Source organism: Akebia trifoliata, chromosome 6 (genome assembly GCF_017979445.1).
Source record: "Akebia trifoliata isolate Shusen 1 chromosome 6, ASM1797944v1, whole genome shotgun sequence".
NCBI classification, from domain to species: Eukaryota; Viridiplantae; Streptophyta; class Magnoliopsida; order Ranunculales; family Lardizabalaceae; genus Akebia; species Akebia trifoliata.
In genome coordinates this window covers 24,566,255-24,582,415 of record NC_141380.1, presented here as the reverse complement: position 1 = coordinate 24,582,415, position 16,161 = coordinate 24,566,255, and the positions used below count along the sequence as shown (strand labels likewise).

The 16,161-nt window shown below is 36.8% G+C and overlaps 1 protein-coding gene across 1 annotated transcript; it reads left to right on the top strand.

Annotated features, from left to right (window-relative positions):
* Positions 1-1,176: 1,176 nt before the first annotated feature.
* Positions 1,177-15,151, top strand: LOC147400471 (Acid phosphatase/vanadium-dependent haloperoxidase-related protein). The gene is made up of 5 exons (XM_086446164.1): positions 1,177-1,411; positions 1,488-1,622; positions 1,750-1,787; positions 1,865-1,931; positions 14,528-15,151. The coding sequence occupies exons 1-5, from the start codon at positions 1,235-1,237 to the stop codon at positions 14,921-14,923; spliced, it is 813 nt and encodes a 270-aa protein (XP_086302290.1). The 5' UTR covers positions 1,177-1,234; the 3' UTR covers positions 14,924-15,151.
* The last annotated feature ends 1,010 nt before the right edge of the window (positions 15,152-16,161 follow it).

Below are 16,161 nucleotides of genomic sequence, written 5' to 3'. Positions count from 1 at the left end.
AGAGTTGTGTGTGTAGTTTATTGTCTTGGTTTACACTAAAAAGTGGACAATTCAAGACTTTAGTTCACTGAACAACTAGTAAGCTTGATGAATTAACACAAAGCCAAGGTTCAAGTCCAATAGACACTGTTGCCTTTCATGACTTATCTGTTGTACTTCAACATTTTTCTTCTTATTTCATTCATGTGGGGGATTGTTATCTATATTTTTTTATTGTGAATGAAATTTTTAGGTTAGGAGGGTTCAATTCCTAGACCTCCCTTCTCTTATAAACCTCCTTTACCCTTTTCTTATCATTTTCTATTATCTTTGACTTGGTATGATGTTTGATTTATTGAGTAACGAATACTACTTGAAGTACTTAGTTGTGGGTTTAACTAATCCGACACATGTCTAATGCTTGGAACAAGTCTAGCGATTGTATGAGAAGTAATTTACTTCTTTATTAATTCTTTTGGCTTAAAACTCTATAAAAACCAATGGTGTCAAGGGTTAAAACACACATAAAAATTAATTATGTTTTCTTTCCTCTTATTTAACTTCTTTCTTCTTTGTTGTAGTTGTTTATGTCTATGATCAGGTTCATATAAAATCTTAAACCCTAAAAATGGAAATCTAGAAGGAAAAAAAAAAGAGTGAACTTCTATTGACACCCCAACTTTTACCAATTTTCAAACATTCACTTATTTTTTTATTAGGAAAATTATCATTTCGTATGTTGAATATGATGAAATTTCGAGTTTGGTACACGGTTCATTTTAATTCCTAAAACATGTATTCAAACGAGTTTGCTGGTAGGTATTCTAATTTAAAGTAATGATCTCGTTGATAAAAAAGTGACGAATTCATCATTAAAAAAATAAAGATATTTGTCTTTAAATTTATCAACGAATTGTCACTTTTTATCAACGATATAGACACTTTAAAATCAAAGATATTTGTTCTTTAATGTAATAAGTAAAGCTAAGGTGCCCATGGCATCTCTCTTATTTTATAAAGGGCTGGGACCCAACGATATTTTATTCTTTAATGTAATAAGTAAAAGCTTCGATGCCCATGGCATCTCTCTTATTTTATAAACGGCTGGGATCCGTTGACTAATTCAAGGAATGACATCCAATGGTCAGGATTTATCATAGGTAGGCTTCATAGATTATGGCATCCCACCAGAAGAGAGAGAGAGAGAGAGAGATAGGTAGTTGAATTGAACACTAACTACACTAGAGTTGAGAGAATGTTATCGTTGTACTCATCAACCTCTTCAGCTCTTCCTCTGTCTCATCATACCTTATTCTCTTCACACTCGAAGAAACGCACGCAGATCCCCCTTTCATTAAAAATGCCAAACACTTGCTCTTTCATTTGTCTCAGTATTGGAATCCAAGAAATCGGAGAAATCACCCAAAACAAGGTCGACCTCTCTCTCTCTCTCTCTCTCTCTCTCTCTCTTATTTTCACTGTTTTATTTTTTGAATTTGAAAGTGTAGGTTTTGGTCGCAGCCGCTATTTCTGCTGCAATTGGGCAGCTTTCGAAGCCATTCACTTCTGCTCTTCTTTACGACAAAGATATAGATTTTAAGTCTTTCATTAGGCCTGGTGGATTCCCTTCCAGCCATTCCGCTGTAAGCCTCTCTCTCTCTCTCTCTCTAAAGAAAAGGAAATTATTTTGATTTTCATTTGTTGATGTTAGGTTGCCAATTGCCATGGTTGATTTCCTTCCATTAATTATTATTATTTTTTTATTGTCAGGTGGTTGTGGCTGCCTCAACTTCGCTAGGCCTTGAGAGGTATGAGATTTTTTATTTGTAGAGTTCTTTGATGTCAAATTGATTTCTGTTATTTGATTTCCAGTTGTTAAATGCAGGGGTTTTTCGGATTCTATTTTTGGAATGACAGTCATTTTCGCCAGTATTGTCATGTATGATGCTCAGGTGAGTGACTTTTGCTTTTCTAGTCTTTCCATGGCATTTCAGCTTATTACGGTTTTTTTTTTTTTGTGTGTGTGTTGCCATCTAGTTTTGCTTGAGAGTTCATCTCTTTGTTTCTTGTTTGTAAGAAAGCCTTGTTTAAGCGGAAAGACCAAGCTGTTGTAGCTTCTAATTCTAACACCTTGATTTGTGACATATGCAAATGTAGGCACACATTTAAGTTCATGGCATTATATGTTGATGATTTCATTTTGTTGATATAGGATTGAGAATAAGGGGTTTTCCTTCATCAAATTAAGTGAAGACGGTAACAATATGGTGTAGGCTACCCTTTGTTGTGACGAGAATCTTGATTAAGGAGAATGTGATGGATATGAAGGACATATCTATGCGGTCCGTATGTTGTGTGAAAAATGGAAGTTCTACCTATTGAAAATTGATTTCAAATCTTCTTTAACTAAAATTCTACCGAGCCAAACTTAGTAGTTATTCTTCTGCATCTCGGAGATAGCCTCTTATAAAGGTGCAAGGAAATCTTGACAACTATGTCCGATGGGTGCCTATAAGAAAAATATGTTTTAAATGTCTTATCCTACTTAAGAGAAAACAATGGTGATTTTTATAGAATACAAAAATCTAAGGAAGTTTAGAACCCAAAACTCTCTCTCTCTTTTTTTCCAGGTAACTCCCACACGAGGGATTTCCAATAGTCCATTTTGATTGATGAGGCTCCAACAAGCTCAACTTTTGCAATATCCTAAAATTAAAACAAAGGGTCTAAGAATTATTTTTTTGATAAGTTAAAAATTATATTAGAAAAAATGGACGAGATGACCCCAAGAATACAAAACTTGTCAAAAAGAAAAAAAACCACAAGAGAAATCACTCTCCCAAATTACAAACAAAGTCCAAATGAACAACAAAGTCCTCAAAGAAAGCTCCTTGCACTCTTTGAAAGCCTTTCCCCAGAAAAATAGCAATCCCAGTACATTAAAAGTGAGCTCGTCAAAAGATTGTTCCTTTCTTTTAAAAATTTGACTGTTCCTCAAAGATCCCAATCAATGGCAAAGGGCAAGAGGCTCCACAAAAATCTCTTTGAACGTCTTAAAGGAGAACCTCCAAACAGCCATAAGTCAAAAAGGTCCCGGATTGTCTATGGCAAACAACCTTTCATATAAAAAAGGCTAAGGTAATGAAGCCACAAGCGATGCGCCATGACATAATACATAAGAAGATGATCTGCTCTCTCTGTATTCCTCATCCACAAAACACGATAGTTTGGAGTCTGTAAACCTCTTCTAATAAGTTGATCCAAAGTGATTAACCTTCCCAAAGTTGCTTACGACACAATAATAGAATTTTTTGAAGGGGCCTTTGTACCCTAATAATGCGGGAAAGTTGCAATTCAAGGTCGGCAATTCAACCATATACATAAAACACACAAAAAAGCCTCCATCTCTCATACCATCCCATACCCTATGATCTCCTACCCAAAATGAGCAATGCCTGCATCAACTATCTCCAAGAGCCACTCCACACTACCCAATTCCCAATAGTTAAAATCTCTCTTAAAGCCAAAATCCCATGCCCTCTCCAAGCCTTCACCCACCAAGAATTAGGGATGGCAATGGTGCAAGTTTTGGCCGGGTTTAGCTAAACCCGACCCCGATTACATTTCCTCACCCCGAACCCAACCCGACCCGGACTCGGGTCTTATTTTTTTTGCCTCACATCCACCCCCACACCTAATAGTTTTTCCCCGCCCAGCTGAGCCCATTTTTAACACCGCCTCCTTGCCCAACCCATTTTAATTTTTGAATGTTGTGTAAAAATTGGGGTGCAAGTAGAAGTTATATATATATGGTTTGAACCTGGGAACAACTTCACGCATCTTACCACTTAGGTAAGTGGTTCTTGTTGTTTAAATAAGTATATAAAAATATATATAATCTGGGCCGGGCGGGATATATGAACACCGTCTCTGCCCCGAAATCGATCGATTTTTTATTTTTAATACCGAAACCGTTTAAAGTAGTTAAAAAAAATCGACCCTACAAGATCAAGGCAGGGCAAAATTGTCATCCCTACCAAGAATGAATTGATAGTCATCCCTGTTTTTACCGGCACCACAAAAAGATTTGGAAAAAAGTCCCTCAAAACAGTATCTCCACACCATCTATCTTTCAAAAAACGAACCTTATTTCCTCTCCCCCCTTTAATCTTCACCTTTCTTTGGAAAGAAGGTAAATGATGCAAAATTCCTTTCCAAGCTCCGCACCCATACGTCCCTTTAGCTTCCTTTTGTCTCCCAATCCAACTCACGCAACCTGAACTCATTAGCCACCACCTCTCTCCACAAGCTTCCCTCCTCCTCACCAAATCTCCACAACCACTTCGATAGTAAAACGTAATTCATCGCAGCAAAACTTTGAAAACCCAGGCCCCCTTTAACTTTAGGCAAGCAAATCTTCTTTCTACTCACCATATGATACTTTTTTTGTTGTCCTTATCATGCCAAAAGAAATCCTCCGAGGAATAAAGAATAAAGATAAGAAATAATTGGGAATACTGGCTAGGGTACTGTTAATTAACGTCATCTTCCCCCCTTTAGATAAATATTTGGCTTTCCAAGCACTCAACCTTCTACCCATTCTTTCCAAGATTGGACCCCAAATCTCCTTACTTCTAGAATCCGCACCAAGGGGAATGCCAAGATAGGAGGTAGGCAAGGATCCCACCTTAAACCTTATTGATGCCACCAACACATCGACCCCATGCGTAACACAAACTCCAATCACCATACTCTTATTGAGGTTTACTGGGATACCAGAGACTACCCCCAAATACCCAAAAATGCTACTAAGAAACCTAAACTGTGAAGCTGAATAGTCTAGAAAAATGAGAGTGTCGTTCGCGAACTATAAATGAGATATAAGATGCCCTTGACTTCCAACTTTGAAACCCGACAATATCCCATTGAGCACTGCTTTTGAAATCATTCTACTAAAAGCTTCCATTACCACCAAGTACAAATATGGCGCATCACCTTGTCTTAAACCTCTTGAACTCTTAAAGTACCCTTCTAGAGCCCCATTCACCAGAATAGAATAAGAAGTAACACATTTCATCACCCATTAGATCCATAAAGTACCAGACCCCATCCTTTTAAGCATATACTCAAGGAAGGACCAATTGACGTGGGTCTAAGCTTTCTCAAGATCTATCTTACAAACAAGTCTCACTTCGTTAAGTTTTCTTCTTGAGTCAATACATCCACGATTTGCCGTCCCGCCACAAAAGCCCCTTGATACGGTCCGATAACACAATAAATCCCCTTTTTCAATCTTGATGCTAGTAATTTGGACAAAATCTTATAAACTGACCCAACTAAGCTAATCGGTCAAAAATCAGAAATATCAACTGCCCCTTCTTTAGAATCAAAGCCACAAAGATACAATTTGAACCATGGTCAAGAAAGCCTTCTCTAAAGAATTCCTTCACAACTGAAAGTAAATCTACCTTAATAATATTCCAACAACGCTTAAAAAAATCCATAAATAAGTCATCCGATCCAGGTGCCTTATCATCTGTCATGGCCTTAATTCTAAAGAACACCTCTTCCTCCTCAAATGGTGTCTTTAACCAAGCCTTTTGATCTGCTAATACGCACTCAAACTGTAAGTTATTTAACAAAAATTGCCTTGGGAAATTTTCTATGTACAACTCCCTATAGAACTCAACAACAAATTAGCCACCTCGGGATCACCGATTTTCTACTCACCAACTTTGAAATAAGGTTCATCCTGTTATGGTAATTGGCCATTCTATGGAAAAGACGCGTATTGTTGTCTCTCTTTTAACAACTTGACCCTTGATTTCTGTTTCCACAACAACTCACATGTCTTTGTGCCCATGCCCTCACCAAGGCTTTAGACCTGCACTAATTCTTGAGCACGTGCGTGTGCGCTCGGTGTTATTTGCGTTGCACTGAGTTGAATTATCTCCAAATTACTCAAAGACTTTTAGATGTTTATAAGCTCTTTAAAATCCTTGAGTTTATATGACATGGTCCTAAATATTAAGAGTTCATAAATGTGGTTCTTTTCCTCTAGTGAAAACCTTGAATAAAAGTCAAATTGACTGATATAAGTAATGTAATAAAAACAATTTATTACATGCCCCTATTTTTTTTAATCTCCATATGCATTATAAAGAGATTGAATAAGCTTATATGACACTTTTTGGGGCATGATCAGGATGATGCTTGCAAATATCATTTGGTCAATTTGAAGATATTTGCATTCCCAAAAAACAGAGAGGAATAGGAATTAAGACGTAAAATTCATGAACTCAGTTCTTGGTAAATGACCATGGAGAGTTGGTGAGAAATTTGAAGTCTTTGGATGAGGATAATTTGACCAAATACTAGAGTAAGAATCCTTGGTTGGGAGAGTGGTGCTTCCCAGTTTTCATTTGGGTGCAATGGTGACAACAAAATCTCTCTTTTTAAACACCCCTCTGTAAGAAACCCTTAATCCCATAAATATTCTTTCTATAATGTTGAAGTCTCTTGAAGGAGTTGAAGCTACTCATACCTTGATTGAAAAGCTCTCCGGAGGGTTGATCACAACCCATATGTTTCCCCCTCCCAAGGGCTTTTACCTTTTTTAGATGGACATTTTAGGGGTGTGGTGTTTGGGTCCTAAACTATTGATTTTTCTACTAGCTTACATAGAGCCTTTCTGATTTCGGTTATGCCTTTCATGGATGTAAAAGGTTTAGAATCTGATATGCCATCTCAAAATCACCCTCCAACCAGTTGGAAAAGCAATATGTGTTAGTGACAACATTTAAAAAAATTTAAACCTCCTACTTTCAAAATTAAAATTAAAATTAAACCTTATCAAAGCTTTTGTAGGATGGACACATCTTTGGCTCCATCATCAACCTCCAAGCTTACTCCAACAAATCATGGATGAGTCTGAATCCATAAATGTCTTTAGACGCCTTGTCCTTATTTAGGTTTAGAGGCTCTCCTCCATGTCTCATTTTGACATGGTAAAATGAAGGGCCCTCTCAAGAACAAATTGTGAAAGTATAGTGAGACTAATTAATAAAAATTCTTGGACCCTTAAATATATTTGTATGATATCGTATAATATAAGTTAGGTGTTGGCATATATAGTGTAAATTCTCATATTTTCACCAATTAGTTGTTCCAATCAGCTTTCTAAGATTTTGTTGTTGTTGTTGTTATTTTCTTTTTTCATGAGTACATGCTCATATCTAATATATTGAACAATTTGAATTTCGTATTCTTGTTTTTTGGGATCAATTATGCTTATTTTTAAGGGAGGTGTTCATCTAGGCAAGTTCTCTGAAATAGTTTTTTGATCGTATACATCATATTTTTATTTTTTGTACGGCTGTATTGCTGTATTCCTATTTTCAGAAATCATCACATGCCAAACACTTACTGACACCTTGACATTTGACACCCGTGCCATGTATATTACATAGATAACATTGAATACAGCCCTTGTTCGGTGATGGTCAGGGTCTTTTCCTGTTCTTATTCAGCAAAATGGATATGGTTATATTGGTGTTATTCCAGTCTTGAATCTCACATACTCCCAGTCACCCATCAGCAATAGTTCAACATTCCAGACCAGCTAACTGGATGGAGAGTCGGTCTAAAGGAGGGTTCACTCCAAGGAAATTGGTTAAGATTCCTTCAATCTTTTTTATGATGCTTGGGGATAGAAATAATGTAGTTGACTAGAAAACTTGGTAACTATTGAGGATTGACTTAATAACTTCAGGGGACTGCATAAAAGAGCAAAAAAACAGATTTTCAGATGGAAAATTTTGGTAGGATCCTGTCACCAAGGAGATTACAAAGAGCCTTACTTAATCTAGTAGTGAGAAGAGGGGTTGCCCCAATTATTAATGGGAAAGAATTAAGGACCCAATCAAAAACTGGATGACATCAACAGTGTCCTCTTTTTTGTTTCTGGATATGCACAGAGAACTTGTAATTTACAACCGTATAATGGGAGTACTGAAAAAAATGGTGCAATTTGGTATGCAACAGTGTCCTCTTTTTGTTTGTGATATGCACTAAGAGCTTGTCATTTCACAAGCGTGTAATGGGAGTTGTGAAAAAAATGGTGCAATTTGGTACGCAGCAAATCATCTGTATTTGCAAATGATTTGCGCTACACATGTTTTGCATTGCAAAATTTATTGTTGCATGGTGGTACTAGGAAATCTCTTGCAAAATCATTTCCCATGTTTCATTGATTTTTGCAATGAAAATTTTTCCCAGTGATTTCTTGTTATAATTTTAACTTATTCAACCTCATCTTCAACTTATTGCCAGAAATTCCTGATTTTTCTTGTCAAAAATCCATCGACTTCAACTTATCTTGTTCCTTGAGGTTTAAAGTTGAAGGAGATAGAATCTTGAGGTTGAAGACGAGAGTAAACATATTTACCCTAATGATTGAAGACAACAGGTCTTTGGGAGAAAAAAATCAAGGGTTTTTGGCAAGAGGTTGAAGATGAGAGCATTTGGTTATTTTCAAATAGTTTCCAAGAAAAGACTACGATCAAGGGGTATATCTAAATTACCCAAAGAATTATGATGGTTTTGTATTTTTATATTAAAAGCCATCATTTAATCTAATTTGATCGTTGGAATTTACTGAGAGAGAGAATGTGCAAGGTTGAGAGTTGAATAATGTTTGCAAATGGTTTGTGGTACTTTTTGTCTGCAAACACATTGTTGGAATTTCTTAAGAATTTGGTTGTTCATGCAAAGGTTTTGCATTGGAAAAAAAACTTTTTGTAGCATCACCAAGCATCTGTAAAAGTATATTTCAAGATATTTTTTTTTGCATTCGGAAATGAGTTGTGACATACCAAGCAGAACCTAGGACGCAAACACTTTGCATGAAGCTGAGCATGTGATATGGTTATTATTGTCATGAGCAATAGTTGATTGTATGGGTTTGATTATGTTGAAATTTCGGCACGTTGGGTGATGCACCAGGTGACAATGAAGCAATTGCAAAACCAACTTGCTGATTTTTCAACCTTGACATGAGCAACATGTCAGTGTTACAGACCTAGCCCCTAGTCAAATAGTGCTCATGTTGCACTTTAGTTAGCCCCCTTGATGTAGTTCAAGTCAGCCTTTATCCTAACAAGCTCTAAGAGTACTCTCAACTCTCTAAGGAACTCGCACACACTAAAGAAAATCATTACACCCTTTGGCTCAACTATGAAAACTAGGTTCCCCACAAACCTTGCTCTGATCCCAACTCTCTCTAGAGTTGAGCTTTGTTCTGATACAGAGTTCAAGCTTTCTTTAATTCCAATTGTCACAGAACTAGACCCTTGTTGTGTAGTGTTGTGTGACACTTAAGCTAATTCCCATGACATAGCACAAAGTCAGCCTTTACCCTAATGAGCTCTAAGAGCTCCTTCAACTCTCTAAGACACTCACACACACTCAAGATAATGCTCACACCTTTTGAGCTTAACTATGAGCTTATGTGAAAATGAGGCACTCATCCCCTTATATAGACATCGGGATATGGAATTGATTACTTGGATCAAAATGCATGGTAACGATCCAATGGTTATAGATTCCAGAAACTTACTTCTTTATTTTTTATGAGTAGAAAACTCTACAACTCTATATATCCTAAGAAATATCCATTAAGTCTCTAGTTATTTCCACCTAGAACCAATGAACCATCTAGACTCTTCCAGAGTAGTTCACAATGTAGTAGCACTATCCCGACGTTTGTATAAATTTTTTTTCGGAAATGGAGGTATCCAAGCCTCTTAAAGAACCCGACTAATCCTCGGGGCATGTGCAGTCCCTTCTCCCCCCACGCACCTGGTAATTTCTGGGATAAATCCCCAAGGTGGCGCCTTGGGGGTGATTCAAACTCAAGACCTTCACTTCCTAAGGAGTGGTCTTGGCCATCTCACCAATCCTTTGGGGTTAATCTATAGACCTTTGTATACATTTCTAGCTTTTCTAGAACTTGTTGGAAAGGGGAAGCCTCAGGATGCATGGTAAGCCTGTGACAAATAGGTAAAAAGTAGTTCTGCAATTAGTATTACCTCAATGTAATGTTCCTTTCTAATTTCTACTCCATGTTTAAATGTGAAGAATTTTTTTTTTTTTTGGAGGATGTAAGTGTTCCAACGCAAATTTGAGATTGGAGATGCATTCTGTTAGTCTGTAAAATTTGTTCAAAAATGTATCTCAGATTTTGAATTTTTTAAATATTTTGTCACATTCTACAGTTTGAAAGGGAAACTTAATGAATGCCTATGGTGGATGTGTCAATCAGCTGATCTTTTGCATGCCAAATCAGGAATGATCTATTTAGTTTTCCCTTGCTTTTTTTGAGGGTACATTTCCATAAATTGGTAATTCACTGCTAGGATAACTTCCTTTTATAAAAATAAAGGTCATTAGCATGGCTAATCAAACTTTATATTGGTTTGTTGTTGAATTTTATGAGCTTGGTGATGGATTGTAGGAACCAAAAATATTTCATTCCTAAGGATTAACAAAGTTACTAAATTGAGGCAATCAGATCCATTCCAACCTGATCCAACCCAAACAAAATTAAAATTTGACCCGACCGAAAACATAGGAGGTTCGGATCCTAAGAAGCCGCCCCTCAACGTAGTCCAATTAGGTGGTTCTGCCCCCTTGGCTGACCCCTCTATATGTTCCATCTTAGGAGGTTCAGCCTTGGCCAAACCCTCTTCTTATTCGATCTAGAGGTTTGGCCACCTTGGCCAACCCATCTCTCGATCCCACTAGAGGTTCGGCCACCTTGGTTGACCCCTCTCTCGACCCCATTAGAGGCTCTCTCTTGACCACAATGTAAGATTCGGCCTCATTGGCCAACCCCCTATCAGATTTCATTATGAGGTTCAACCTCTTTGGCCGACCCCCCTATTGACCACATTATGTGGTTCGGCTTCATTGGTCGACCCCCTTGTCAATCACACTATGAGGTTTGGCCTCATTGGCTAACCCTCCTATTTGGTTTCACAATAGGTTCGACCCCCTTGGTTGAACCAACCCCCCCCCCCCCCCCCTCTTCTCGATTTTACTATAGTTTCGGCTCCTTGGCCGACCCTTCTCATACAATTTCATTATAGGTTTGGCCTCCTTGGTCGAACCCCTCTCTACATATACTTAGGTATTTTGATATCTAATTAATTTAGGAGGTTCGTACCTTTAAGCCAACTCTTCTCCATCATAATCAATTGCAGTAGATCAATCTACTTGGTAACAAAAGAAATAATATTGTGCAAAGCTACCTAAGCGATAAAAATACCACACAAGATTACTTGAGTAACATAAGCAGACACAATGCCCGAAAGAGTTACAACTATATAACTTGACCAAGTCAACTTAAGAAATTGAACAATCACTGAGTTGGAGCTATTACACATTTAAGGTCATTCCTCATTTAGGTTACAAGAACCATGAGGAGTGGGTCTTCATTATCATCAAAGCATCATGGGCTTTTTTTAAATAAATGCTAGAAAACATGGGGGAGTGGTTATAACTAAGTTTACTACCTCCATTAAAGAGGACACTCTATAAATAGGGAGGCTTCTTCCACTCAAACCCAAGGCGCAAGCCACACAGAATCTCTTACTCTTATTTTCTTCTCATTGCTTTGTAATTTTCATTAAGTTCTAACTTGATTGTCGGAGGCTTTTTAGCCGGCACCACATCGGTGTCTTTTCAGGTGAAGATCAATGGAGAAAACAATCCAGAAAATGAAAATTCATCGGAGAAGACAATCGGAAACTTTGAAGATCATTGGAGAAGAAGACTAGAAAAGATGTATTAATTTCAGTACAGATCTCGAGGAGTGGGAGATCAGAAAAATCCCCCATATATTCATTGTTATAGAGTTGAATCCATTGGATGGATGGCCTATCTAGTGCTTAATTCATGTGTCCACATATAAGACATACAATTCTTATGTGGAGCCTTGATAAGGTTCAAGCCTTATCTAGTCCACGTTTAGAGAGAGGGAAAGGGATTTCTCTTGTATTAACACATGATTGAAACAAATTATCTTCTCCTTTATTTTATTTATTGATAAATTTACTCTTTGTTTATAAAGAGTCCAGAAATAACTTACCAAATAAGAATCCTAAGCTACTTCTATTCTATTCCTACTAACTTGATAAACTAACTTACAACTAGTATTGTGATCTTTCATCTCATCAATTGAAATTGATCATGCTAGTATTGTGATCTTCTTAGTTGGATTCCTAGTGTTAGGTATGGTGTGCATTTGGCCAATGGTAACCAATCCCGAGCCACCTGTTTTTGATCCTTTGATTGTAGAGATAAGATGGATCAACATTGATTGGTTTGCACACTGAAGTTGAGACAATTTTTCTTGTTGTTGTTGTGCCAACTCCAATAGATCATTCCCATCAATACATGGAAAGTCAATTTGAGCGACACATGGTTGGAGCCTTCCATCATTTTGTCCCTTCGGTTATTTTCCATCCTCATGTCAACCCTGTTGCTAGCAAAGGGAACCTACAAGGTTAAATGCTCCAACGTTTGTTGGATCAGATTAAGCCTTGTGTGTACCTTCTTTACAGCTTCTTCCAATAGATCCACACGTTCCTCCCATGGAGGCGACTTCTTAGTCTTCATTGGCATACCCAAGACGGATTTCTCTGATACCAATTGATAAAATCCAAGCCCTATCTAGCCCACGTTTAGAGAGGGAAAGGGCTTCATTTTGTGTAACACACGATTGAAACAAATAATCTTCTTAATTTTATTGATAAATTTATTGATATGGTCCAAGCCTTAAATAACACACATTTGGATAGGGAAAGGGCTTCCTCTTGTGTAAAGACACAAATTAATAAATATTCTTCTTCTTTATTTCATTGATAAATTTATTCTCTATATATAAAGACTCCAGAAATAACATACAAAATAAGAATCCTAAGCAACTTCTAATTTTATTCCTACTAACTTGATAAACATACTAACTTAAACAACTAATTGGCTACGATTCTATTTGAGCAAGAAAATAGAAAGTTCCACCAAGCCTTAATCCCGTGCTACAAGGTATCCATAGTAGACACGTAACAGGCCCAACATTATTTGTATGATTTACTAGGTACTGGTGTTGTATACACTGAACTGCCTCCTGTGTGTGAGTTGGCCAGCTAAATATGAGAGTTGGAGTTGTGAATAACTCCAAGGCACTCAACTCAACTACCGCTTCCAAAGTTCCAATAGGTGATTAACTAAGAGAAAGTTGATTGAGATTGTTTGGGCATGTTCAACGAAGGCCAATTACATCCGCCAGTTAGAAGGAACATACAAGAACTTGGACATTCTAAAAGAGTGAGAGGAAGGCCGAAAAGAATGTGGTTTGAGATGGTCAGAACAATTTCAACAATAGAATATGTGGCTCTGGACAGAATTGAATGGGACAAGATTTGTCTGACGGACCCAGATCTTTGATGTAAGACTTCAATGATGATGATGGCTGTATTTTTTTCGTTAGTACCTAATGTCAATTTGAGCGGACTCAGACTATGACAAAAGGTAGAAATCAGGATTCAAGTATATTCTCCACTTAGGACCGCGCAAGGAAATAGTCTTGGCTTCTAGTCAAGTCAACTCAAATGCTATGAAAGCTGCCATTCAATTTCCTCCTTCAATCCACACACAATAACTCATCTTAATCCCTAGTGTCTGAATTCCAAATGTCAAATAGTAAATTTATTAATTTTCTTAGAAAACTAAATCAAAACCCTCCAAAAGGACCCATATTTTTAAGATTTTTGGTGTTGGGTCACTGTTATTTGTTCCATCATTTTCTTACAATTTGCTCTGGACCCCATAATACCCAACTGAATTTAATGGAACTCTAAATAAGAAAAGAGGAAAATAAATTCTCTCTCTCGCTCTCTTACTGATAATGAGAGCAATATAATTAAAAGTTGAATATAACAGTCCGGATGACATGAGACACTAACTGATATATGATTATAAATGGGAACAAAGAGATTAGAAGTGGGATCATTTTAGGTTGATGGGCAGGTATTTGGTTGGTATAATTGGGTGCACCGGACAGGTATCTATAGATTTCCTCTACTGAGTTTATGAAACATAAGCTATACTGCATGGTGATGCTCATATTGCTTTATGTTAACTAGAAGGTGACATATGCAGACGCACATGGATGTATCTGATGGGTTTATTTGTAATTTAAAATATTAATTGAAGGGTGGTTTTGAAGATTACATAGCAAAAAAAAGATATATTTGTGATTTTGAAAACTAGCCAACGAGATTTTAGGGACGTGGGATTGAAATTTTCTTGGTTTTTGACCAAAATGACCCTGATTATATTAAGTTTAAATGTTAAAGTGGAGGCATTTTTGGAATCCAAATTTTGATGTCGAACCACTTCTACTCTGCCTGCTCTCATTATAATAGTAAAGATGATTTGATTTTCCTGAGTGCAACTTAGTCTCTTACATTGCTCTTGACACTTGCAGGGAGTGAGATGGGAAGCGGGCAACCATGCAAAGGTACTAAACAAGATACTACTGGACAATTCCCCAAAGAACTATGAAGATGATCTTATAGATTCTAATAACGAAGGAACATCATCCACAAATTCAGAATCTCTTGCTCCTCTACTCTCAAGATCCGATAAAGCGAATACTGGTACACCAAATGAATCAAACTCATCTTTGTATTTTAAATCAGAGAATGGAAGGAGCCTCCAATCTAGTCCAATTCCACCATCTACATTAGCAGTTGATGTTTCAAGAAAAACTCGAAACAGTTTAATTCCATTGAAAGAGACACTTGGGCATACAGAGAAAGAAGTTATAGCTGGTGCCTTCCTGGGTTTTCTTGTTAGCTTAGCAGTTTATACGATAATGTAATTTTTTTTTTTTCCAGCCATATCAAAAAAATTATCAATTTAATTACAATTGCATGATTAGTTGCTGCCTAACGAAAATGTGTACTTTAGAAATTCTGTTCTAATGCAGATTACGTCTTTTGATCCCATGATCACATCCTCCTTAATTGGATCATCTCTTCTCTCTCTAGGCCGGTCCATGACAACTCATGGGATTGCCACCTTTCGTGATGCTTGGCTTCTGCTTTAACACGCCCCTTTCTTCTCTTTCATTCATATTGCTATTAAGATTACAACTCAATAGTGATGCATTTTAGTCCAATGGTCACAACGCTTCTTTCATGGATTCTCAAGAGAAGAGCTGATTTTGTTGATTCCGTTCTTCCTACATATCCTTTTTTTCTTTTTTTTTTGTGGATGGGTAGGCTGCATTTTAGCCCACGACCTCAAAGCTGCTTTCTTTGCAATGTGTCAAACCAACTGAGCTATGGGCCTAAGCCCATCTTTATTTATTTTTAAAGTAATTTTAATTATTTTTTATTTAAGATATACAATTTTTATTTGTATTAATTGTTTTTCTTATTGAAAATATAAAATTTCTTCACTAATCAAAGACAAAATTACGTTTGTTCAACGGGCCCAAACCACCCAAGGCCAGCCCAAGTTTAGATGCTCAAGCTTTGGGAGCTTGGGTTAATGAGCTTAGAACCCAACCAACCTGACAAATACTTGATACCCATCGGCACCCACTAAGATGGATTGTGCTTTTTGAATGAGAAAAAATATACGAATATCCAATAAAATAGACAATTATTTATAAATGCAACAATTTATCTTGTAATTCCTCAATTGAAAGTTAAGATCAACAATAAATTCTACAAGCAAATCAAATTTTTGAGCATAAAATCATAGAAAATTATAGTATGAACCATTTATTTCTCGTTGAAAAATGAATGGTTATACAAGTACTGAAAAGGTACAAATTAAAGATTTCACATTTTCTTTATATTTTAATTTTACTTCAACTACATTTACTTCAAGTTATCTCTTTGCAAACATTTTAATAGACTATTAATTTTATTATAATATTATAAATTTATTATTTGGGTACCCGAAGGAGACCTAACCCTTATCGGATCCTTGAGATAACTACCCAAAAATGATCGGGTCCATATCGCTAGACCCAAAACCGATTAACCAAGTAATTGGGTACCCTTTGACACCCTTACTTAGGCTCGATGCTCAGGTTGAGGGCTTTGC